Raw genomic sequence first — 25,073 nt, forward strand, 5'->3', positions numbered from 1 at the left:
TAAGTAAAAGGGTTTTGTACCTTAAAGAGTCGTCTGACTACACCATCTAGGACATCCCATTTGCTTTTTCCACTGACACCAATGCAGCCCAGCAAGAACTGGGAAGGTCTGCACTCCTGCCAAAAGCAGTACAAAGAAGTGTTTGAAGTGACACTAATGAGATCATTGAGTTATTTTTGCTGAAAAGTCTTGAGTTGTACCTCTTTCCACTCTGGATCTTTCTCCAGACTGACCACAACCTTCACATGCTGTCCCTCTTTCCAGGAACTTCCATCTCCACTGTCTTCTAGCAACATATCTATAATTCAACAGAGAATTTCCATAATTTATAATGCCAGATTTATTTTAATTTTTGAAGTTAATAAGTCTTTTTTACCTAAGCTGGTGGATTCTGTGAGGCTGAGTTGAGAAGAAAGGCCCACAGAAGTAGGGGAGATGGACATCTGAGAAGGAGCTCTGCTACTACTGCCTCGGCTCTCCATCTTTAATCTGTCATTCTCCACTTTCAGCCTCTCAATCTCAATCTGATAGGATAAAATGGATTTTATGACAGAATAAACAAAAAAATTGGCCTCCACATTAAACATATTGAATGTACACACGTGGTCAGAATTGTTGGTACTCTTGGTAAATATGACCAAAGGCGGCTGTGAAAATTAATCTGCATTGTTAATCCTTAACAAAAACTTCACAAAAATCTAACCTTTCATTGGACAATAAGAATTTAAAATGGGGGGAAATATCATTATGAAATAAATGTTTTTCTCTAATACACATTGGCCACAATTAACGGCACCCTTTTATTCAATAAAATTGAATACATTTTTTTTTAAAACCTCCATTTGTCAGTTTAACAGCTCTAAATTTTCTCCTATAATGCCTGATGAGGTTAGAGAACACCTGACAAGAGATCAGAGACCATTCCTTCATCCAGAATCACTCCAGACCCTTTAGATTCCCAGCTCCATGACGGTGCTTCTTCTCTTCAGTTCACCCGAGGATTGGTGTTTGCTGCTAAAAAGCTCATTTTTTAGTTTCATCTGACCATAGAAGCCAGTCCAGTCGTGTCTGATAACTGAATATGCTGGAGTTTGTTTTTGTATGAACTAGGATCATTTTTCTTGAAACCCTCGCTAACAACATGTGGTGGCGTAGGTGCTGTTTGATCATTTTTTAAAAAGGTTTTCTGACCCCGAGACTCAACTATTTTCTGCAATTCTCCAGCTGTGTTCCTAGGAGAGTTTTTAGCCACTCAAACTCTCCTTCTCACCGTGCATTAGGATGATATAGACACACGTCCTCTTCCAGGAAGTTTCGTAACATTTGATGTTGATTGGAAATTCTTAATTATTGCCCTGATGGTGGAAATGGGAATTTCCACTGCTCTAGCGCTTTTCTTAAAGCCACTTCACTAATTTGTGAAGCTCAATTATCTTTTACTGCACATCGGAAAAATATTCTTTGGTTTTTCTCATTGTGATGGATGATTAAGGGAATTTGGACTTTGTTTTCCCTCCTATTTATATTTCTGTGAAACAGGAAGCCATGGCTGGATAATTTCATGTTCATAATCACCCTGGAGTGCTCAAAATTGTAAATATGAATGGGAATATACTTCAGAGTTATTTTACTCATAAGAATTTCTAGGGGTACCAATAATTGTGTCCAACGTGTATTTGAGAAAAACATTTGTTGCTGTCTTATGGGTAAGGAACGACACGAGGGTGAATATTTTTGGGTGAACTATCTTTTTAAACATATTGTCTTGTTAAAGCAGATGCTCACTTGCATGCGGTTCATGGATTCTCGTAGTTGGTCCAATTGGTGGGCGGAGCTGAGAGCCTCCAATCTGATGTCTGTGAGTTTCATTTCTTTATCACGCAGTTCACTGCGCAACTGCATGACTGTTTCAGCCTCACTGTCCGTACACTCTGAAATCCTGTGACAAACACATAAGTAATATCAAACAAAAAAGAAAACAAACAACATTAATTTAAAACACATCAGTGGAACAAAACAAAAATGAAAACAAATGCAAACAAATAAGAAAACAGTAAAACAGAACAAAGATAAAAAACAAAGCAAAATCTAAACAAACAAAAAACACTTAAATACCAAAGAAACAATGCAAAATATTGAAAAAATATTCAGACAAATAAAATAAATTATTGTGGTGTTTTGTTTTGTTTTGTTTTTAAGATTAGTTCTTTTTTTTCAATTTGGAAAAATAACAAACCATTAAATATTGATTAGCAGTGAAAGTGAATTTTCCATCAATGAACTGTAGTGCAAGAATCAGAAATAGCAACAATACTTAATTATTTATGAATCAGGGCATATAGTGTTTTAAAACTGTTAATTGCTCAGAATTACTAATGTAGGAGTCATTGGCTGAACATCTATTCTTGGCATTTTATTCAGGGAACTGATCATCAGAGATTGAGAAATATTGGTATTGTTTGTGCCATTCCCTTTACCGTGCCAGTGAGGCAGACCTCATGGACTTGCTGCTACAGCCCCAGACAGGCCCAAGTGCAGGCAGCGAGGACAGTTGAGGACTATGAACATACACATATCAACCATGAGAGAAACTCTGAGGGTGTTCCACGTTGCATTGGACATTTATAATATGCCATCACATTGGGTGTGTGTAACTTTTTAGTTTACAAAATGGGTGGTATTTTCCAAAAACACTACCTAGTTCTAGACTAAATCACGCTGTAAATGGTGCTTGTCTATTATAAATCTTTCTTTCATCCAAAATGAGGCTTAAGAAGTTTCCAGAAAATCAAATATTTCAGAAAACTCCTGGTTAAAGGTGTGCTACCTGAACCAAGACCAAAAGGAATCGGGCTATTATTATAGAAAAATAAGAAATAATAATACATAGATTAGTAATAATAATAATAATAACAATGTTATTATTATTATTATTAAAACAAGAGAAGTAACTTAGAAAATTAGATAATAGACAGTAATAAATTATATTTATAATTGATAAATTATTATAAAATAATAATTTCACAAATTATTAATTAAAATAAATGAATGTAAAATAATAATAATAATTCATTTTATTAGTATTATTGTTGATATGAGGAGCTTAGTAGATACATTTATAATAATAATAATAATAATAATTTTGGTATAATTATATAATAATAATTACAATATTTTATTAATTAAAATAAATGTATAATAATAATAATAATAATAATAATATAACATTTTTATTAGTATTATTGTTGTTGTTGTTGATGCGAGGAGCTTACAGGGAGTTGGAGTGGGAGTTGCGTATCATGGGAGAAGATGCCGTTGAGCCGTTATAGGGGAGTTTGGGTGAAGATGGCAGAGAAGAGTCTGTCATCTCTTCAATGTCCGAGTGAGAAGACGCCGATTTAGGAGACTTTTTCTTCCCGAATGCTTGTTTAAAGGAGCTCCGCAGCTGTGAAAAAAAAAACAAATCTGTTACTACGAAACCTTCAACACACAGCTGTTAGTAGTTAGTATCCTTTTTAAAGTTTATCTTTATGAACTATCCCTTTAAAACATTCCAGAAATATGAAAAGATATTCCAAAGGAGTCATTTATCCCACCTTACCTCATACACCTGTACCATAACATGAAAGCACAGGGAAAATCAGACAAAAAAACATAATTCAACACCATGTAGCTAAATCACCACTCACTCGAACAGTTAGCAGATTTTATAATACAAATGCAAAATGTGTTTTGGATCACGCATTTTGAAGGAGGGGAGATCACCTGCACGACATAAATCTGATAAATCTAGTGATGAAAAACACTGGTTCTAGCTCTAAAACTGCAGAACGACATCAATACTTCGACAACAAGGTTAGCATTGCATACGTAGTTATCAGGTAATTTTCCTCCACCAGATTTGGATGCAGCCTGAATGCAAGAGGACAAATGAATGTATATTGATGACTGATATTTACTCTACACTTACAAAACAAATAGTGCTGTCAAACGATTAATCGCATCCAAAATAAAAGTTTTTGTTTACATAATATGTGTGTGTGTGTGTGTGTGTGTACGTATATATAAAGAAAAATGTTGTTTATATATTAAATATATTTATATATAATATAAATTATATGAATATTAATATATACACATGTAAATATTTTCAAAATATATACTGTATGTGTGTGTATTTATATATACATAATAAATATACACAAACATATAATATGTAAACAAAAACTTTTATTTCGGATGCGATTAATCGTGATTAATCGTTTGAAACAAACAAACAAAAAAAACACATAAAGCCAAGAATATCACCCACAATTCTAAGTTTAATCCACTAATGTACTACTAAGTCATAAGTATTCACCTTTCCTCCACCACATGTAGGCTGATGACATGAAACATCCACAAATGAAAAGAAAATGTAACATTTAAATGGTTAAAATAAATAAATAATCCAATCTAGCATTGATCTAACTCTACCTAGTCTGTTGGAGAGAACCATGTTTTAGGAAAAACTTTTTTTTTTTGCATTGGATGGATGGGTTTGAACACTTACCCAGTTTGTCTTCTTCTTCTTATTCTTAGCATCCAGCTCCAGGTTGCTGCCAATGCTGGAGTGGCTGGTGGCGCTGGTCATGCTGGAGACGCTGTCCGATGAGGGCTGCCTGTGGATACGCAACTCTCGCTGGGACTGAGGCGACCCGTTGACAGAATCAAGAGAAACTGAGGGAGAGAAAGAAAAAGAAAAATGAAGCATAGGCAATTCATGCGATACTGTTTATTTTATTGTACTAAAGTTATTGAGATCTCACCCTTGCGGTTTGTTAATGTTGGGTCTGGTGTGTTAATGACTCCATTGATGGTGGCTTGAGTCGCTGAGTTCTGCTTCTGAAGGAGCTCAATGGTCTTCCTCAAGTCATTCAGCTCTGAGTCCTGCAAAAAAAAATTGATATTAAACAATATTCAATTCTATTTAACAATAATAATTTTTTAGAGACCAAATGAAGCTGTTTTCCTCATAGGGACATATTTTACAGTAGGTTATAAAACGTCATGAGGACTTCTTCAAAAATTCTGATCCCCACAAAAATAATAAAACACACACCTTCTGTTCTGCCGTCGTCGTCAGGCTCTGCAGCCGGATGGTCATGTTTCCTAAACTCTGCTCAAAAGCTGCCACAAGGTGAGCCTGAGGACACACACAATTTCATTTACAAAGTAAATCAGTTTTATTTTATTAAGCAAAATGCCATAAATGGACAAAGACTCAAAGCAGTAGTAGAGTTAAACCAGATGTTGAGCAGTCAACTAAAGTATGATCACATTTCTAGAAAAATGTGGGTTGCAGCTTGTCAGTAATGGATCCAAATATGTCTGTGAGACTGAGTTTTGTGATAAAGACAAGCTGTGGCATGAACTCGGGTTGTTAAGCTGACATTTAAAAGGATAAAGAAATGGGTAAAAACTCATTAGCCAGTTTAAAGACTGACATCCTCAACTAATGTCAACAAAAACCAGGAACATAAATGCAGAAATATTTTTACATAAATAAATACAAAAGAAACAAAGAAAATACAAATAGTAAAAATAAAATTACTACTAATATAAGCAATAAATATAATAAACTATTTTATACTCTACTTTTATTATAAGATAATTTTTAAATAATTGCTATATATGTATAACAAAATGCATTAATATATATTTTTAGTAACAATAAACATTTATAAATGTATATGATATTGTGGATTGTATAATATAATTTAATTTTCTTCTTCTTATTATTAATAATTATAATTAATTTTCTTTCTTTCTTATGTATGTATGTACGTATGTATGCATGTATATGTACACATATGCAACGACCTTATACATGATACAAAACAACAACAGATTAATCCCAAGATTCATAAACACAATCTTCAAACTAAGCAGCATCACAAACTCCCTCAGGGTAACACCATACTAAACAAAAGTCAAACATCTTCAGCCCACCTCAGTGAATTCTCGCTTCCTCCATTTACTCGGGTTCTTTGAGCTGCCGCTGTGACTCTTGCTATGCCTGAGAGGCTTTGGTTTAGTCCTCTCACAGACCCTCTTCAAAGATGGGTAATGATTCAGAGGATGCCATGTAACTGCTCGACTGGAGTTAGCCTTGCCTGTCAACATCTTTGGGATGATGAACTGCATACGTACTAAAACACCGAGGACGACGTGTACCATAGATTCTGCTCAGCTGTGGCCGCCAAAAATGAGCCACCACACTCGTACACAACACAACAAACGTATCATATGCAACATGAGCCGATAATCAAGGGACTGGAGATCTGGATGACTTCCATCAGAGGGAGTCAGAGGTTTGTGTTTGGGCATGTGCTGTTTCAAACATCAGATAACCCCCAACATAGCTTCCTCAAAGGGTTTTCGTCCAAGCAGAGGAGCAGTCGGTGCATTTGTGTGTGCGTAAAACACTTTAACAAACACCCAGAAGAGCAAATGCCTCTAGTTTTTTTTTTTTTTGTGAAACCCGTATGAGAGCTGACGGATGGATAGGGGTTTTAGGATGTGACGATTCATTAGGTTGTGTCGGCCAAATGCGGGCTGTCATATTTGTTTTATTGAGCAAATAATTTCACTTAAAGGAGCATCTCACAAATATACACTCATACACATATACACACAAAATCACACACCATCTTACTCAATACAGTGCAGGCGGCCGGAAAAATAAATCACTATTTTACCAGCTGTTAAAGCTGTACAAAAGTCAAGACTACACCATGTTACATGAACCGGTTCTATAACTACTAACAACATCTTTGATAACGCCAGTTTAAAACTTGCCAATTGAACCACTGAGCATATATGGGTTTATATATAGGTCAAATGTAGCAGATGTTATGGAAGCCTGGCTTTTTTAAATAAAGATAATTCTGACTTTATTAAATTGAAAAATAAATAAATAAATAATTTTATAAATGGAAATTTATACATTTATGATATTTAAAATATTTCTAATTTTATATTTATATTTTTATATTTTATATTTATTTATTAATAATTATTGTTTTGTAATTTTAACATTATATCTCTCAGTTGTGACTTTTTAAAATGAAAAGAAAAAGAATTCTTATTGCAAATTTATGTCCCAATTTACTTTTTTAAAAATAAAATATTATTTAATTATAATATATTATTACATTTGTAATTTGAATTTTATATCTCATAGGCATGACTTTTTAAAATAAAAACAAGTAATATAAAATAATTAATAATAATTATAATTATATATATATATATATATATATATATATATATATATATATATATATATATATATATATATATATATATATATATATATATATATATATATATATATATATATATATATATATATATATATAATTATTATTACTATTAAATATATATTATTAATTATTTTTGCCATTTTATTTTAGTAATTGTGACTTCTTATCTCCTGGTTGGATCTTTACATCTTACAATGTGACTTTTTATTTACAATGATGCTTGATGCTCAGGAGCTATGCTAGGCAGATTTTGAACTGAATATGAATGAAAACTAGTTGAAAGAAAGAAGCAATTCAGTGTTTACTGAAGGTGTATTGTGGTTAATAGTGCCAAAACGACTGTCCAGTGTACTCACATTGGCACTGAGCTGTGTTGTGAGCGCCGAGACCTTCTCCTGTGACGCGTCCAGTTCCCTCCGCAGCTTACGGATCTAAACAAACATTAAATTCAGTTATTCAAACACAAGCTGACGTCTGATGCTAATGTCAGACCAGTTTGTGGTTTCTCATATAATAATGTGCTAAGGAGAGACTAGCCCTTGATCAGCATGAAAGGGAAACTTTGGATGCAGACATAAAACACAAAGATTAAAGAGTGGATATCAAGGACAGTTACCACGAAGACCGTCAAATTTTCAAAGGTTTAAAGAGAGTTACATCAAAGTGTGTTTAAAATTACAAACCAGCTGAGAAAAACAGTGTTTTGGACAGTCTACAGGCTCCCATGTGCAACACAGTCAATAATTTACTTTATAAGAAATGAGGGATGCTGTTCTCACCTCCGTTTGAGCCTTTTCCTCAGGCTAGAGATGGAAAAAGAAGAAAAGACAAAGATTAATGCTTTGGAATAAAGATTTTGTGAGCATCTGTGTAAAGAAAGACACTTAAGAGAAAGAGAAGTCACCAAGTCACCATGAGGATTTTGTGTTACCTTTACCTGATAAACGCAGTTTAAACATTGGTTCATTTCTCTTATCTGTAACGTAACTGCTTGTAATGTCTCATTAACTCTGACATTTACGACCATAAAGCATACTTGACTTTAGCAGTGAAAACTCTACACACTTCTATAAGGTTTTACAGCTAACTTGTAAATCGTAAAGCTAAAACAAGTTGACCTAAACATATGAAAGAACCACTGAATTTTAACATTTGTGACCCTGGACCACAAAACCGGTCATAAGTGTCAATTTTTCAAAATTGAGATTTCTACATCAGCAAAACTGAATAAATAAGCTTTCCATTGATGTATGGTTTGTTAGGATCGGACAATATTTGGCAGAGATACAACTATTTGAAAATCTGGAATCTGAGGGTGCAAAAAAATCTAAATACTGAGAAAATCGCCTTTAAAGTTGTCCAAATGAAGTTATTAGCTATGCATATTACTGATCAAAAAAAGTTTTGTGGCATAAAAGAAAAATGGATAATTTTGACCCATACAATGTATTTTTGGCTATTGCTACAAATATACCCCTGCGACTTAAGACTGGTTTTGTGCTCCAGGGTCACATTTAGCATTAATTCAAAATCTTTTGACTCACCGTAGAGTAAGCCGACGATGTGCTAGAGACTAGAGACAAAGATGAGCCATGAACTGTGAAAAGAAGGTAAAATACAATTAAAATAAAACCATTGTTGTATTGCAGTAGCATGTGAGCCATTGAAAAACTAGCATGACAAATTAGCAGGATAAGCTAGCACATACTGAAACACCATAAAGTGCTTATTACCTTCAAGTGGGCTATTGTTTAGTCAACAATACCTTCATGGCCAGAATATTTCTGATTAGTTATACGTGCAAGTATGTTTTTTCTTGATGTGTGTTATTGCCAAACCAAAAACAAAAGGAAACAAAAGTGTGCCAAAACAAATGTACTGTGAAATGATTTGTGGGTGAAAGGGTATTCAACTTGCCCTTGCGATACAAGGTTATAAATCCCCTTTATCACACTGCATATTCGCAAAGAATTATGAGTTTGTGTGTTCCTCTCCTTGTATTTTCAAAATGAAAAAAAAAAGAAGAAAAAAAAAACTCTGTCAAGTGGTGCTTAAATTAAACTAAGGGATCAGTCTTCATGACTAATCTCAAGGAACAAATGGTTTCTTCATGGTCCAGAGAAATTGCTTAAGGGGGATTTTTAACCCAAGACAAAAAACCTAGACAAGAAATTTAGCAGCCATTACTCAAGTCTTTATTGTCACGATCCTTCAGAAATAATTTTAATATGCTTGATTGGGTGCTCAAAAAACATTTCGGATTATTAACAATGTTGAAAACAGATGGGCTGCTTAATATTTTTGTGGAAACCATGATTTTTTTTTTTTTCTCAGGATTCTTTGATGAATAAAAAGTTCAAAAGAACAGCATTTATTTGAAATCTTTTGTAACATTAGAAATGTCTTTACTGTCACTTTTTTATCACTGTAATACATCCTTGCTGAATAAACATTAATTTCTTTATGGTACATGAATATGGTGATCATTCAGTACCATGATACATTAAAATACCAAAATACCACCATTTTACCATGGTGCCACCACAGTGCTTTTAAAGCTCTGCAGTGCACATTAATTTCACCAAATACAACTTTCTTTAATGGTAATTCCTCTCAGAGCCAACTTTTTCCTTTTTAAGCCAATAACAAACAGGCTGGGCAAAAATAACCTTTTAAAAAACTTAGATTGAGGACATGCATCATTGCGAACAGCAACTGTTGTTCTTTTTTACAAGCCTGAACACCACTGCTTAGGTTCACTGGCACATTGAAATCAACACGATCACTACCTTACAAAGACATGAATCATAAATGCAGAAAGCAAAAGAGCCTTGGGACAAGTGGTGTTGAGCCAATGCAGGCGAGTTAATCATCAAATCAACATTAACTGTGGGGTAAAGGCTGCCAGGCCAACAAAGCCGCTCTTTGTTTGTTTATGCTTTGGCGCAAGTAAGGACACACGTTACAGCCTGACGTTGTCGAAAACCCTAACATTAATGACAACCTATCATTTAGTTATTAGCTAAAGGAACAATGCAGGTCTATTTCCTCTTTTCCAAAAACATGACGTTATGGATTAAGCTATGATAGTAAATTCTAATAACAGACAGAAATAACGCATTAAATTGATACTAGCTCATATTTAGTCTCCTTATACACACCAAAGTACACAATAATCGTACAAATTCACAATCGTTTATTTAGATCCATCAGAATCATTCTGAAGTCTCACCTTCCTCCAGGCCCTCACGGAACGATCCGGAGCTGCTCATAGCGCGGTTTTTTTCCTCCAGGCTCATTGAGGAGTTCCTCAGACGTGGATCGCTGTAGGGGTCGCACAGGTTGTCGTGATTGCCTTGACCGTTGGTGCCGCGCAAAGTTGCTATCTGAGAAGCTGTGGTGGGGCTGCCTGGATTGTCAACACAGGGATCAGGGTTAAAAAAATACTAAGACTGAACCTAATGACATGAATGTGCATTCAAAGTTCACAATAAAGGGGAGACTAGTAGATTTTTTAGTTAAAGCATAAAATGTAAATTTTCAATAAAACTGACAATTCTAACTTAAAACTTAAAACACAATTTGAGCTGCATTAAGTCTGCTGCTAGTATTGGGTAATAATCCAACAGACGATTATCTAAAATAACATTTTAGACATAATCTAGGGATGCACCATTCTGGGTGATACCGATATATAGGTAATTATTTTCATGCTATGGCCGATAACCAATAAATGGCTGATATTAAAATGTATACTATTTTGTGTAAAAAATAAACATAAAACCAAAAAAATATTTTTTTAAGCATCACATTATAATGTATTGTATGAAAAATGGATATTCATGGATATCAGATTTTCTAGATTACATTTAACATTTTAACTAAAATTTAAAAAAAGATTTTTTAATTAACTTTATATCATCATTAGATGAGAGCAAAGGTAATCTAAATGTACAAAAAAGGGAATTGAGCAAGTAAAATTTAATATCAAATATCCACCGATAAGATTACATATGTACATTAAATTTATCGGTATCGGTTGAGATATATAAAAATTATAATTATATATAAACACACACCCACCAATATTAACACTGGTCGATAATCATAATCAATATGGTAACAATATATTGTGCATCTTACAGTGTAAACCCTAGAGCAACGAAAATAAACAAGTGATTACACATATTTTCTTGTGTTTACCAAGTGTGCTAAAGTTGAAGCGTGTGCCGGAAGGCGAGATGAGTGTAGAGGCAGGGGTATAGGGGGAAGAGCCAATTGAATCTTGGGGCCCAACAGCTGAGGGAGAACGTAGCCAATCACGAGCCTCTTCATGACCTTTGACCTGAGGCACATGGCCATACCTGCAGGTTTAAAACAAGTGTAAGTCAGTGAAATGGAGTGTTGTTTTTCTCGTTCGCATGAATGTTCTCTTGAAAACAGCTCCAAGATAAATGTCACAATGCCAGGATAAGCACAGCTATCCAATCTATGGTGGGTAACAGAAAACCCAAGTCCACAGCTCCAAGCTCCCATGATTATTTGCATACTACAATACCAGGTCAGCATGTACATACAAAGTAAATACCATACTGTGTACTAAACGAATCAAAACCCAGTTAAAACAAACTGCACTGACATACTATCAATATATTGGCATACTACTGACATAATCAGGCTCTAGACTAAAACATTGAGTAGGGAGCCACTGGCTCAAAAAAAAAAAAAAAAAAGAAAAAGAAAAAGAAAATTAAGGAGTTAAATTGTTTTGGCTGACAAATTAGATTTAGATTGATAGAATTAAAAATGACTTATTACACAAAATCTCTGTTGTGAACACGTATTATTAATTCCACGTAAATGTTCTCTGCTTGTTTTAAATCTGACATAAATGAAAAAAGATTTGTGGTTCAGTGAGGGAGTCATTTGCTCACTCAGGAATGACCCACTGGCAATCTGATTCAGAAATGAGTTTGAGACTGTTTTGTGATTTATTTTGACAAAAAAGAATCAGTTCAAAAGAGTCATTTCAAGGAATTAAGGAAGGTTAACTGTCATTCCAAAAACACGAAGAACATGAAAGGAACAAAATTAAGTACTGAGTTTTCCTGTTTATTTTTTCCCCTTCAAATTATTGTTACAAATCTGTATTTTTTGTAGTCACAGTCAGGAGCCCTGACCATAATGCACACAAGAAAGACAAAAACACAAATGACCATTTGACCACAAAGATAGCTTTACCTGTCCTCTTTCCGTGGGAGTGTGTTGCGGGTAAATTTAGGGCTAGCAGAGGGGGAGGAGTGAGGGCTAGAGAAGTGTACAGGGCAGACAAAACAAAAAGAGGCAGATAAAAGTGACAGAAAAGGGAGAGGAGATAAAGAATTGATTAAAGAGGAGTAGGTGAAAAGGAAGATAGATCATCACTAGAGATATAAACCATACTTTCAAGTCACAAACAGCTGGAAGAATAATTTCTGTTGACATGAAGTTAGCATGGTTGAACAATCAGTTTCTCACCTGTCTGAGAGGCCATTTCGGGTGCTGTTGGTCCGATTAAGACATAAATCTTCCTTTCCCAAGGAAACATCAATGGAGTCACTACTGATGTGATTGGAGCCATCCCTGCCTCCCCAAGGAGAGAAAGCTGATCCTGGGCTGGAGGTCATAGAGGAAAGGGTCTGCTCTCCATGACCCCCAGAGGGCATCGTCAGGCTGTCACTATAAACTGGGCCGCTGCCTCCACTGGCGACAGACGGTGTATTTACAGAACCATTCTGCTGGATGGACGTGGCATGAGGATTGGAGATGATGGTGGAGTTCTTCATGTTCTCCATGGTGGTGACCGGAGCTTGCTTGTTGCAAGATTTGCTACCAAAGAGTCTGGATCCAAAGAGGGGAAAGAAATTCAACAACAAGATTAAAAAAAATTAACTAAAATGGTTGCAATTGCAAAGAAAAGTAAACATTGTGACAATAACTGAAAATCTAGGTTTCATCATAGTAGACTGCATGCCAGTGTCACTCTGTCTTTTTAATGACTCTGTGATATCCGATTCACAAACAAATGATTCTTACGAAGCAGTTCTTTTTAATGAGTCAGTCAAAAAAAGATTCATGAAACTGTCTCAAACTCGCTTACAAGTTAGCGATTTGAATCAATAAGCAGGGGAAATGTTCATAGTGCAGGCTGCAATGACCGAATTGCAAACAAAATGACTCTTATGAACTGATTACTAGAAAGATTCACAAAATTGCTTTTGAGTTTGACAGCCATTACTGAGATCACAATTAACACCCTCACTGAATCATGAGTAAGTTTTTGGTTATGTCCATTTCAAAATGAACTAGGAACTGTAATGTATATTTTTGGTTTGTGAAAATCAGTTTATTTATAGACTGGTTGTTCATATGAAAATGTGTAATTAATGATACATTGATGAAACATTGAAGTATTCTACCAAAAAAAGTAGCAAAGTAAGTTCCAACTGAACTGACAAGAATCACTTTTATGTTTTTTGTTGTTGTTGTTGTTGTTGATCATTGACAGCAAAATGGAAATCAACGCCATTCTTCAGTGAGGGTGTCAAAACCGGCCCCTGGAGGGCCACTATTCTACAAAGTTTAGCTCCAGTCCTAATTAAACAACTCTGAACCATCCGTCAGGTCTTCAGGCTCACTAAAAACCTCCAAGCAGGAGTGTGTTGGGGCAGCTAAACTCTGTAAGCCACTAGCCGTCCAGGATGGACACCTCTGTTCGTCACAAAGAAAAATATGAGATAAGGAAAGTCTGGCACCTCTGATTTTTCTCATTACTTCATGGACTGCCTAGTCTGATAACATCAGTCTATCTGTAGTCTGGTTCTACTAACTAGGAGAGCAATCAGTCAAAGCTAGCAAGCTAATCAGCTAGAACAAACACTAGCCTCTTGGTCTGTGCCATGTCTTAGAGAAACATCAAGAAGCCCAAGGAAAATGCACTTGTGGTGGCCAGAAGACGCCTTTAAAGCCTCTGAATCTCAACCAACATCAAATCGCTCAGATAAACAGTGAGTCCTGTGAACACCGTCCAGCACCCAAGGAGGAGAATATTCTGGAACTCACACAGCCCAGCTGAGAACTGCTGTGTAAATATTTGAGGGACCTAAAATGGTGCTTTCATCCACATCAAGTAAAAAACATGCCTTGCAAAATATATTTTTCATCAACAGTCTTTCAAGTCTACATGAGCTAAATTTCAAGAACTTACCTACGAAGGGTTGGCGAGGACATTTCTGAATACTTTCCTCCTGCTTGCCGTCCAGCTTGGCACCCCGTCTGGGTAGTTGTGCTAGTCTTAAGTACCTGGCTCTCCACATCAGAAAAGATACCCTTCTCTCGGTCTGTCTGGTTAGTAGTTCCAATTGGAGACTTGACTAAGTTGCGACTCTTAGGATTGGGAAGTGTGGCGGTACCTTTATTGCAAAAACTAGCATCAAGGCTTGAGTTGTTGGAGCGGTTAGAAAAGCGAGCCGTGCCTGTACGACTAGGCCTTGGTAAACTACGGTACTGAAGAGTCATCCGAGCACTTGGAGGAAGGTATCCATCATCAACAGTCGTCTGACGACTCACAATTCGAGTCCCAGAAAACCCAACTGATTTAGGTATCCTGCCCACTGTCGCAGAGCCACTAGTTACCACAGCTCCACTTGCGGTTATTGTTGCCATAGCGCCCGGAGCCTTCTTGAAGCCAAAAGTGCTGGTTGGGGTGCGTGAGGTCGAACTGAGGGGAGGTTTCTTGGTGTCATCAACAGTTGTGGAGTGGGTTCCATTGGAACGTCCTTTCTCTGACACCTTGGCGTCATCGGTCTTACCTGTGGGATGATCAACGACATGGACTGTCAAGCACAAAATGAAATCATGTTTTTGAATAGTTTTGAATATAGTAGCATGGTCCATGTCGGGACTCGTCTGAACATAAGTCTCGGCAAAAGAGCGCGGCACACCACACATAAGACAATGTAGGTGTTATAGTGCAATGTGATGCGATCTGGAATCAGATAATACATCTCTGTGGCTTTCATGCCTCAGGAAACCACATGAAAACAGAGACGTTTTCAGTCAGTGTTGTTACTCTTAACTAAAACTATTTAAAATTGTTTTTATTAACTAAAATAAAGCTGAAATAAAATAAACTAAAAATATTAGATGATAAGGTGATAAAAACATAATATAACCAAATAAAAAAATAATCTGAAGTACTAAAACAAAACTAAACAAATAAAGCTAAATAAAAACAAAAATGACAGAAAACACATAACTAAATTACTACTAAAATTAAAATGAAAATAGAAAAAATAACAATAAAGGCAAATTAAAACATTAATAAAACTATAAAAGTATTAATAAAGTATAGATAAGCAACATTTTTTTTTATTTCTAAATTAAACATTATTAATATTTCAGTTAAAGGAACAAATTACCACAAAAATGAAAATTTGGTCATCATTTACTTACCCTCATGTCATTTCAGACCTTTTTGACTTACTTTCTCTGGAACACAAACATGTTTTTTGGACCCCATTGATTTTCATTTTACAAATAAAAACATTCATCAAAATACATTGTTTTGTGTCCCAAAAAAGGTTTGGAAAGACATGAGGATATGAAACATAACTATCTAAACCATTACCATGTGTCTTGAGTGAGCTGCAGTTCGTAGGTATTGTAGATTTTGTCCGTGGAGAGGTGATGCCCACCTGGGCGGTCATTCCCCGCCTCCAAGAGCCTGTCTGAGAAATTGTAGGTGTCTTGCGACCCATCAAGCTCCGTTCTGATTCATCTGAGAAATCTGAGGACCTGTGATTCCATTTAGTTGTGGTCTCCATTTTGTTGGCACCGTCAGTGCTGCCTTCTGAACGTTTAAGGTCGTTGTTGGACCAGTTGGGGTTGTGTTTCACTGCAGAGTGCTTCTCTGCATCCGTCTGGAGCTGAAAGAGAGAAAGCAAGTAACTTCTGAACTTTGAAAGCAATATCAAATGGATTTCTATGTTCTTTGCAAATAAGTAAAATTGTCTATTAGGGTGTGTGTTAAAATTGGGTGTTTTCCAGGGGGCCACAAGGCCAGAGTGTCTGTGGGGGGAATTTTTTGTTAGGGCTGTCAAAGTTAATTTGTACTTAGGATATGAAATATAGATAAATAAAATATGTTTAACATAGTGATTTTAATAATAATCCTATAAGGGGGTGTCAGATGGTTTGTGAGTAAAGTATAAATGAGTAAATACAAAAATATAAGTATATATAACATACATATATGCCTGCTTTTAAATTTAAGAGTCCTCTGCATTAAAAAAGTACATGAAAGGACTTTGGACTGATATGCACACATATATTACATATATTAATGTCTTTAATGACTGAGATACAATATTACCGACAGCTAATTTGCAACTCGTTTATTCAGCGACACCATCAACAACAGCCATCATAAAATCTGATTATATGACAAAAGAGCCAACTCGTCCATTACATGACCTTGTAATGTATGTATCCAAGATGACATCACCCCCTTTTAGAAAGCTGTTGTTCAGCTGCTACTGAAAATCCTCATAAAAATTATTGCCAGAGAAAGAATGTTAATAGCCTCCAGTTGTTATCAGGCCAATTCCAAAACATTGTTATCTCAACGCCGATACAATAAATCCTTCCTCCACTCCAGCCCGAAGAATGAGGGGAGAATATATAGGGGAAAAGTACAAGGGTGTGGAAGTGAAAGGTGGCAGATATTTGGCTTCAGATGCACTTTTGGGTCATGTCTCTAAACTCTTTGAATTTGAAATCATGTTTATGGCTATAAGAGTTGAAAAAGATCTTTATTACTTGAAATAAAACAAATGTTACCTGAAAAAAATTTTATGAAAAAAAAAAGAACTTAAACTTATCTAATTTAAGCTAGTAACCAAAGCAACATTTTTTCCATATAGTTTAATTTGATGTAGTAAAATAACTACAACTAAAATAAAAATTAAATAAAAACTACAAAATATTTATAATAATAATAATTAATAAAAATGACATTAAATTTAAAATGAAAACAAAAACAACTAATTCAAATTATTAAAAAAAAATCTCTCATCTCTCAGTGATACTAAACTAACACTATGTACTGGAAACCACATATGGGACTTTTTTGAAGAACCAAAATCAAAAACATAAGTGTTTTCACCTGCGGAGATAAATACGGAAGACTGAAGATAAATAAGGTCATGGATTTCACTTAAAAACTAACACCAATGCACAAACCAATGAGCCATAGGTGTGGATAATGTTACTGGCACACAACCCAGTGTGCCACGTCTGGATTTAAAGAGCTCATCTTGTTAGAACAGGCGAGACAGATGCCGTATCTTTGCTTCACTGAACTGGCCCATTTGCTCAGCATATGTTAACCTGCTTTGAGCTTGTAAAGATGATCAATCACCGGGGCAGAGTTGAGTCAGTCCGCTGACTCACACTCACAAAGACTGCACAGGCCAGTTCTGATAAGGGCCCACCAATGTTTCATTGAATCAAAAGGGACAATTAAGCAACAGAACCACTCCCAAAGCAGTTCTGTAAACGTGCAGGCCTGTTTTTGATTGCATATAATGATAACCAGAGATGGAAAATCAAATTAAGGCACTTTTTAACAGTTCAGTGAGATATTTATAAGGCTACTACCTTTCCTTGTGTATCTTTACATGGGTGTTTCTTCAAAGTCAGGCACTTTTATGCCCCAAAGTCTTGATTTTTATTAAAATGAACATATTTCAGATAAATATAGACCTTTTATACAAAGGTCTAAAAAGATTTACAAAGCATACATCATTTATGTTTACCAATAAGTACTAAATTTACCAATCTTTTGTGAAAATTTCAATGAATTAGCACAATGGTCTTCTAGGTCTTTGCACACTGAGTCCGAAATTCTTGTCCAAAATTTTCGCACGTTAAAAAATAAATACGCCTAACCCTAACCCTAACCCTAACCTCACGTTGTGTCAAACACGTTTACACAGTGCCTCCGAAACTTTCGCCCGTCATAAAAAAAATTCGGACCAGGTTCGATTTTCTGCGTTTTCACATCCATAGTAATCATTTTGATAGGAAACGATGACGAATACGAAAAAGCGCATTCGAAGATTTCGGACTCGGTGTGCAAGGACCTTAAGAATTTCAATCTTAAAACATGCAAATCCATCATAAAAATATAAATTATTACCTATTTAAAACAATCAAATAAAATAATAAAACCATTTTAAAGTACATTTTGTGAAAATAATTTCTATAAATGAAAACTGAATAATGTTTTGAAGTTGTTTCTCATGTGAACTTCTGCAGATGTTTCTGATTCTGTAGACCATGAGGCTCTGGTATCAATGACTGACCTGTTCATCCACGTCTCTGTGTGGGACAGATGGGGTGTTGACGTAGGAGCTAAGGGACGAGCTGGTGTTGAGGTCATCTGTGTCCAAGGTGTCACTGATCCCGCTGCTGACTGAGCTGCTGTCGTCCCAACTGAGAACAAAGAGAAAAGAGAGAGGAACAGTCATTTCTCTACATTTCTGAGGGACAAGATATCAATAAAATGAAAAGAGCAAGAGATAAAACAGAATTCACGGATGCAGACTGTTCAGTGTAATATGGAAAATGCAGATTTAAAGAGTAGGAATGGAAGGAAAGGTAAGCAGAAAACAGCATCTGTGGAGAGCCATGAAGTCTGCACAGGGACAGTCTGAGCATAAAAACCTGCATTCCCATCATGCTTGAAACATTAGGCGCGTCTCTCTGCTCCTCAAAACTTGTTTTAATTAGCTCTGCGCCTCAAATTCTCAATGCGCTCTGCTTTGCTTTCCCCCATTTCCCACAGTGTTCCTGTCTGACGAAATCCATTAGGATGCTCAGCAGGGCTCAATCAAAATCATATGGGCCAAAGACACTACTGTTAAAGGAAAAACACAGTTGTGAGATTGAGTTGTGCGATTGTACTGTATTGTCCAGAATATAAGATGACCCCCCATTTTCCAGATGTACCTTTTGGAAAAAGGCTTTTTGAAAACCAATTTTTTTTTTTTCTCTCTGTAAAACACTTTTTTTTTTCTTAAATTATTTTCATATTGCATTTTTCCTATTTAAATTTTTGTTTTAAAAGTATGGTAAATACTGGTAAAATGTACCAACAATGACATTGAAAAATATACACTTTTTGATATACCATTGAAATAACAGGTATCCCATCTGAATTATATAATATTTAGGCTATCCATCTCATATTAGCCTTCCAAAATTTTATTATCAGTAGAAGTGAAATCTTCAAATCTGGGTATTGTGTTTTAAAATCACTTACAGAGGAAGTTTGTTCCCATCAAGCTAACATGACAGTCACGACTTGTGCCGCTGTAAGCTTTTCTTTTTCTTTTGTTTTCACTCACGATCTTTACATCACACATTACGTTACATATTTCATGGCACACTCGTTTTATGCGTTTTTGGTGCCACCTATTATTGTGCGTGTATTACTGACATGTCAAAGTCTAGACCCCGAATATAAGACGACTGCGTTTTTTCAGATGTATTTCTAAGAAAAAAACATTATCTTATATTCGGGTCAATACGGTACATTTTATTGTCAAATCATAAAATCTGACAGTAATAAAGTAAATTTGCTATTTTAGCTCAAATTTAGCTGTTTTTTCCCCCTTTTTTTACAATAACACAATTAACAGTTTTGCTATTTTAGCCTAAATATGAGTAAAACGCTTGCTTATTTATTTATTTATTCAACAAAATCTGACAATAACAGAATCGGTTTCTGCTACTTCGTCAAATAAATTTATTTATTTGTTTGTTTGTCAATAACTGAATTATTTTGCTACTAATCAGCCTAATACGGTTTTTATTTTTATTTATTTATTTTATTTATTTATTTATTGTTACAGTAACAGAATCTATCTATCTAAAATCAGGCTAAAAAACACTTTCATTCAAACAAGTGTTCGTATTTTTTAATATATAGGTATATTATATTTTTAATCCTATTCAAATTTAAAAGTTATGGCTAAAATATTTTATATATTTTTAATGCTATTTATTTAATGCTTTTTTAACAGAGTCACACACTTTTCTACTTTAGCTAAAATTATAAAATTCCTAAAATAATTTTATTTACGTTATTTGAAAATAACAGAAACAACAATTGTGCTACTTAAGATGAAATAAGGCTTTTTTTTAATCAAGGTTGACAAAATCAAGCTAAAAATGATAAGCCTTAAAAAGATCTGAAAGACAGAGAAAATGACATTTGCTGAAATGAATGTAATGTGGGTGTGTAAACAGGAAGTCCCTCCATGCTAGTTGCTAAATCCAAACACAGACTGCCTGAACTCCCACAAGCCACCAGTTTAGGCCACTCCAGCCTTGAGCGATGCTAAGAGAACAAGCTTAAGCAACACTGTGTGGCAACAAAACGTCTTATCAACACCTAAGATACCACCTAATCCTCCTCACTTCTCAGGATCATTCAGGCAAACAGACCAGCCCATAAGCTCATTCATGGGCAGTCATGAATCAAGAGAGGCGTGTGTTAAAACATTGACCACAGTCCTGACGTCCTGCGACTCGGCCGAATAGATACTTGTTTTGATATGAATAAAGTCCCCATAGCTCACATCTGTCATAACTGACTCGACATAACTGGCGTGGAAGGACGTCTGTGGTTCCTGTTTTAATGAGCTGTGAGAAAGTTGGTCCCATTGGGGCTATTTGTCTCTAAAATATCTCACACACACTGTGCTAATGTGTTTGTCTGCTTGAACGTCTCTGCTTAAATGATCTGCTTCATTCATCATTTGCCATATGCTGTCAGATGCTATAGATGGAAAATGCAAACAAATACCAAAAAAGCCCCCCAGAATGAAATGGAAAGAAAATAGACATGAATGAGTCACTTCTTCCTTTTTAAAGACGCCATGAAATCCATTTAAATGCATTCAGTCTTACTGAAAAGTTCCAGCTAAAAGTTGATAAAAAAAATACAATTTAATCAGATATACACTTTTAAAAAGCCTGCATCATCCAAGGAAATGCATAAAAAAAAAAAAAAAGTTAATCAGATACACTCTTTTAGAAATCTTTATCATCCAAGTAAATGCATAAAATAAAACTTTAATCAGATACACACTTTTAAAAAGTCTTTGTCATCCAAGTAAATACATCAAATTAAATTATATTGATTAAATATGAACTAATTATTGATATTAAAATAAATGTTATACATTTAATTACAATTAAACATTCTCATTCTAGAATGAAAAAAAGGTCATATTTGTATTAAATACAATAAAAATAATTTAATATCAAATAGACATTTTAATATTCATTCAATATTATTTATTCATAGTAATAAAAAGATCAATAAAATGTTTCATTAATTTATTTTTACAAAAATATTCTTATTTCAGAATGAGAATATATATTTAAAATAATATTAATAAATAATTATTTTATAAACAGTAACAAATACCACTTGTAATTAACTTGTAAAGGTATAAGGGGAAATTCTTTATTAAAAAAGTAAATACTATATTATTAAGGTCAAAAGGTTATTACTAAGTGAGCCATTAACTACAGTATAAGTTAAGGTTAGACAACAAGTAAAACTTTATGAATTAATTCTTTAAATGTTATGTTGAATAAATGAGGTCAGCCCAACCAACTCCTATATAGTTTAGTCACATTTTTTAAGTTGCACAACAGAACAGTCCAACATATTATTTTCTTGTTGACCAGCATGTCAACCTCTCTGATCTTCACAACGACAAAACAAAGTTCTGAACAGCCACACAATACTTCATACATGAAAGAGAGAGAGAAGCAGAGGGTGTGGGTGGCAGAGAGGGTAGAGGTGGGTCAGAAAGTGGTACATTTATACACATTCAAAGAATTCATCACTCTGTTTCTTTCTTTCCAATATAATCCAAAGACATTCCTATTGCTTTGCCCAAGTGCAAACCTTCCAAAAATAGAAGGGGAGTGTGCAATATATTGGTTCTGAAAGAGGCATGGAATACAAACAAAGGAATGTTTTAAAATACCAGAAAGAAAATAAATATTTTGGGTGAATTAAAAACACAAAAGGGAGTTAAAAGTCGAAGAATAATTGAAGAATTACTTAGAGTAACTACAACCACCCTGATGAAAATATAATGGCTCATCTGTCATAACTCATGCTTTCTCACTTAAAATGAGACAAAAAGATTATCTGGCTTCATTGCAAATCTGAGCACAATCGTTGAGATCTCTTTAAAAACTGTACAGGTGACATTTTTTGAGACCTATGTGAGAATGAATAAATGATTTGTTCACAGCTGAATCATTTCTTGAGTTCAAACCACCAAAAGTCATCATAGCTTTCTAGAGATAGAGATTATGCGTGAATAACGACATAAAGGGATAGTTCACCCAAAAATGAAAATTACCCCATGATTCACTCACCCTCAAACCATCCTAGGTGTAAATGACTTTCTTCTTTCAGATGATGAGAGTTATATTAAAAAAATGTCCTGGCTCTCCCAACTTTATAATGGCAGTGAATGGGTGTTGAAATTTTGAAGCCCAAAAAAGTACATTCATCCATCATAAAAAGTGCTCCACACAGGGGGATAAAAAAAGGCCTTCTGAAGTGAAGCGATGCATTTGTGTAAGAAAAAAAAAAAAAATCAGTGGATGACATTAGACGTAGGCGTAGCATAAGCTCCGGTGAGAGTATGCTAGTCTTGCGAGAACCAAGTTTTGTTTACAGCAAAGAAAAAAAGTCTCATCTTGGCTTATATCGAAATCTTTTCTTGAATTTTTCTTTACAAATCCTCATTTTGTACTTCTAATTCGATACCGGTGTTTTGTTTTGCTCTCTCCACTGCACTTCCATGTTCCTCAGCTGGAACGCTATTCTCTCATGAACGCGCATTCGACAGTTAGCAGAGGCTAGAGATTACGGTTTATAAAGTTTTAAATATGGATATCTTTCTTACACAATGCATCGATTCGCTTCAGAAGGCCTTTATTAACCCCCCAGAGCCACATGGAGTACTTTTTATGATGGATGGATGCACTTTATTGGACTTCAAAATCTCAACACCCATTCACTGCCATTGTCCCGGCTAGTCCAATGCCTGGAAGAGCCAAGACATTTTTAAAAATATAACTCTGACTGTATTCGTCCCGTAAAAATAAAGTCACATACACATAGGATGGCTTGAGGGTGAGTAAATCATGGGGTAATTTTACTTTCTTTTTAAGTTATTAAATAGCATTAGAACACTTGGAATATAGCACATGGGTTATGTGGAGTAATTTTATGATACTTTTAAGGTTATTTGTGGTCATTTTGAGGCTTGATATCTTCAGTGAGCATTCATTGTCATTGCATTGAAAAGTGTGAAAGTTCTCAGGTTTAAAATAACATGATGGTGAATAAACAACAACAACAACACTATTTGGGTCAATCGATTTAAACAAATTCTTCAGTTGTGAAGACTCCCATTGCAGTCTAGGTAAAACAATTAAAGAGGCAAATCATACAGTCAAATCTAACAAGACACCCGTCTGAGATGTTTTGAATAAAAACGGTAGATACGCTCTCAGTCTCACCTGTTTTCCACAATCTCTCACCACCAACATCAACAACATTCACTAATACTTTTAAGCTAATATTATGAATCAGCAAATTAATTATCAGTGACAGAATACACAGGTCTGACAAGACCAAACACACACCGTCCCAAAACAACCTGTCATCTACTCCGCCATAGTCAAACACGTGCATGAAGAAACAGTGGCCCCGGCCCCCCCCTCCCCATCTGGGAGATTAGATTAGTGTCAAGCCCCAAAGAAGTAAAAGCATATAGGGGGGTTGATCCACAGGGCAGGAAATTGGTTTTTTTTCTAAAGACCTGTTATTAGAAGAGCAGCGTGGAGTTGTGAGCTACAGCTCGACTACACACACTGCCCCGTCCTGTTTGCTTTGGGTGGCCTATCAATTAGTTCTGCAAGGATGCCCATCTCTACAGCAACCCCAGCCCTGTTGCCAGGCATTGTGGGAGATCAGGAAAGGTACTTTAACCAGGAACAGCAAGAAATAAAGTGCATGGGTCATTGACAATCTTGTTGCTTTGAGAAAAAAGTCTGTTCAAACGTTTGGGGTTAGTAGGATTTTAAATATTTTTGAAAGTAGTATCTTATGCATACAAAGGCTGCATTTATTTAATCAAAAATACAGTAAAAACAGTAATGTAAAATAATATTACAATTTATAATTATTACGGTTTTTTATTTGAATATATTTAAAAATGTAGTTTATTCCTATAATGGCAAAGCTGAATTTACAGTCTTCAGGGTCACATGATCCTTCAGAAATCAGACTAATATACTGATCTGCTCAAGAAACATTTCTTTTGTCAATGTTGAAAACAGCTCATGATTTTTTTTCTGAATAGAAAGTTGAATAGTATTTATTTGAAACAGAAATGTTTGTAACATTACAAATGTAATAATGTCAATGCCCTCTTGCCAGGCTGTCACTTTTAATCAATTTAATGCATTCTTGCTGAATAAAATGATTTACTTCTTTGTAAAAAATCTTACTGACCTCAAACGTTTGAACGGTAGTGTATTCAAATAAGTAATACAGACAAAGCTGTGATAGTGTGCTAAATTTTGAGTTTGTCAATAGCAAGAGCAAGGAAGATGTTT

At 35.0% G+C, this 25,073-nt stretch overlaps 1 protein-coding gene across 5 annotated transcripts in view; it reads right to left on the reverse strand.

Annotated features, from left to right (window-relative positions):
• nav2b (neuron navigator 2b) overlaps positions 1–25,073 on the reverse strand; it is a 91,880-nt gene that overhangs the window by 6,662 nt on the left and 60,145 nt on the right. For 3 of the 5 annotated variants that reach the window (XM_058766618.1, XM_058766616.1, XM_058766614.1), the window contains 19 exons: positions 18,713–18,842; positions 15,976–16,273; positions 14,554–15,157; positions 12,825–13,187; positions 12,549–12,614; positions 11,511–11,671; positions 10,540–10,716; positions 8,852–8,904; positions 8,087–8,110; positions 7,664–7,738; positions 5,102–5,185; positions 4,809–4,929; positions 4,553–4,719; positions 3,273–3,445; positions 2,478–2,558; positions 1,786–1,939; positions 377–524; positions 201–298; positions 21–116 (listed from right to left, as the gene is read on the reverse strand). In XM_058766618.1, the coding sequence (XP_058622601.1) occupies positions 21–116; positions 201–298; positions 377–524; positions 1,786–1,939; positions 2,478–2,558; positions 3,273–3,445; positions 4,553–4,719; positions 4,809–4,929; positions 5,102–5,185; positions 7,664–7,738; positions 8,087–8,110; positions 8,852–8,904; positions 10,540–10,716; positions 11,511–11,671; positions 12,549–12,614; positions 12,825–13,187; positions 14,554–15,157; positions 15,976–16,273; positions 18,713–18,842 (3,073 nt within the window). The remainder of the gene's footprint in view (positions 1–20; positions 117–200; positions 299–376; positions 525–1,785; positions 1,940–2,477; positions 2,559–3,272; positions 3,446–4,552; positions 4,720–4,808; positions 4,930–5,101; positions 5,186–7,663; positions 7,739–8,086; positions 8,111–8,851; positions 8,905–10,539; positions 10,717–11,510; positions 11,672–12,548; positions 12,615–12,824; positions 13,188–14,553; positions 15,158–15,975; positions 16,274–18,712; positions 18,843–25,073) is intronic. The other 2 variants (XM_058766617.1, XM_058766615.1) reach the window with 2 other exon arrangements.

Source organism: Onychostoma macrolepis, chromosome 25 (assembly GCF_012432095.1).
Source record: "Onychostoma macrolepis isolate SWU-2019 chromosome 25, ASM1243209v1, whole genome shotgun sequence".
NCBI lineage: Eukaryota > Metazoa > Chordata > Actinopteri > Cypriniformes > Cyprinidae > Onychostoma > Onychostoma macrolepis.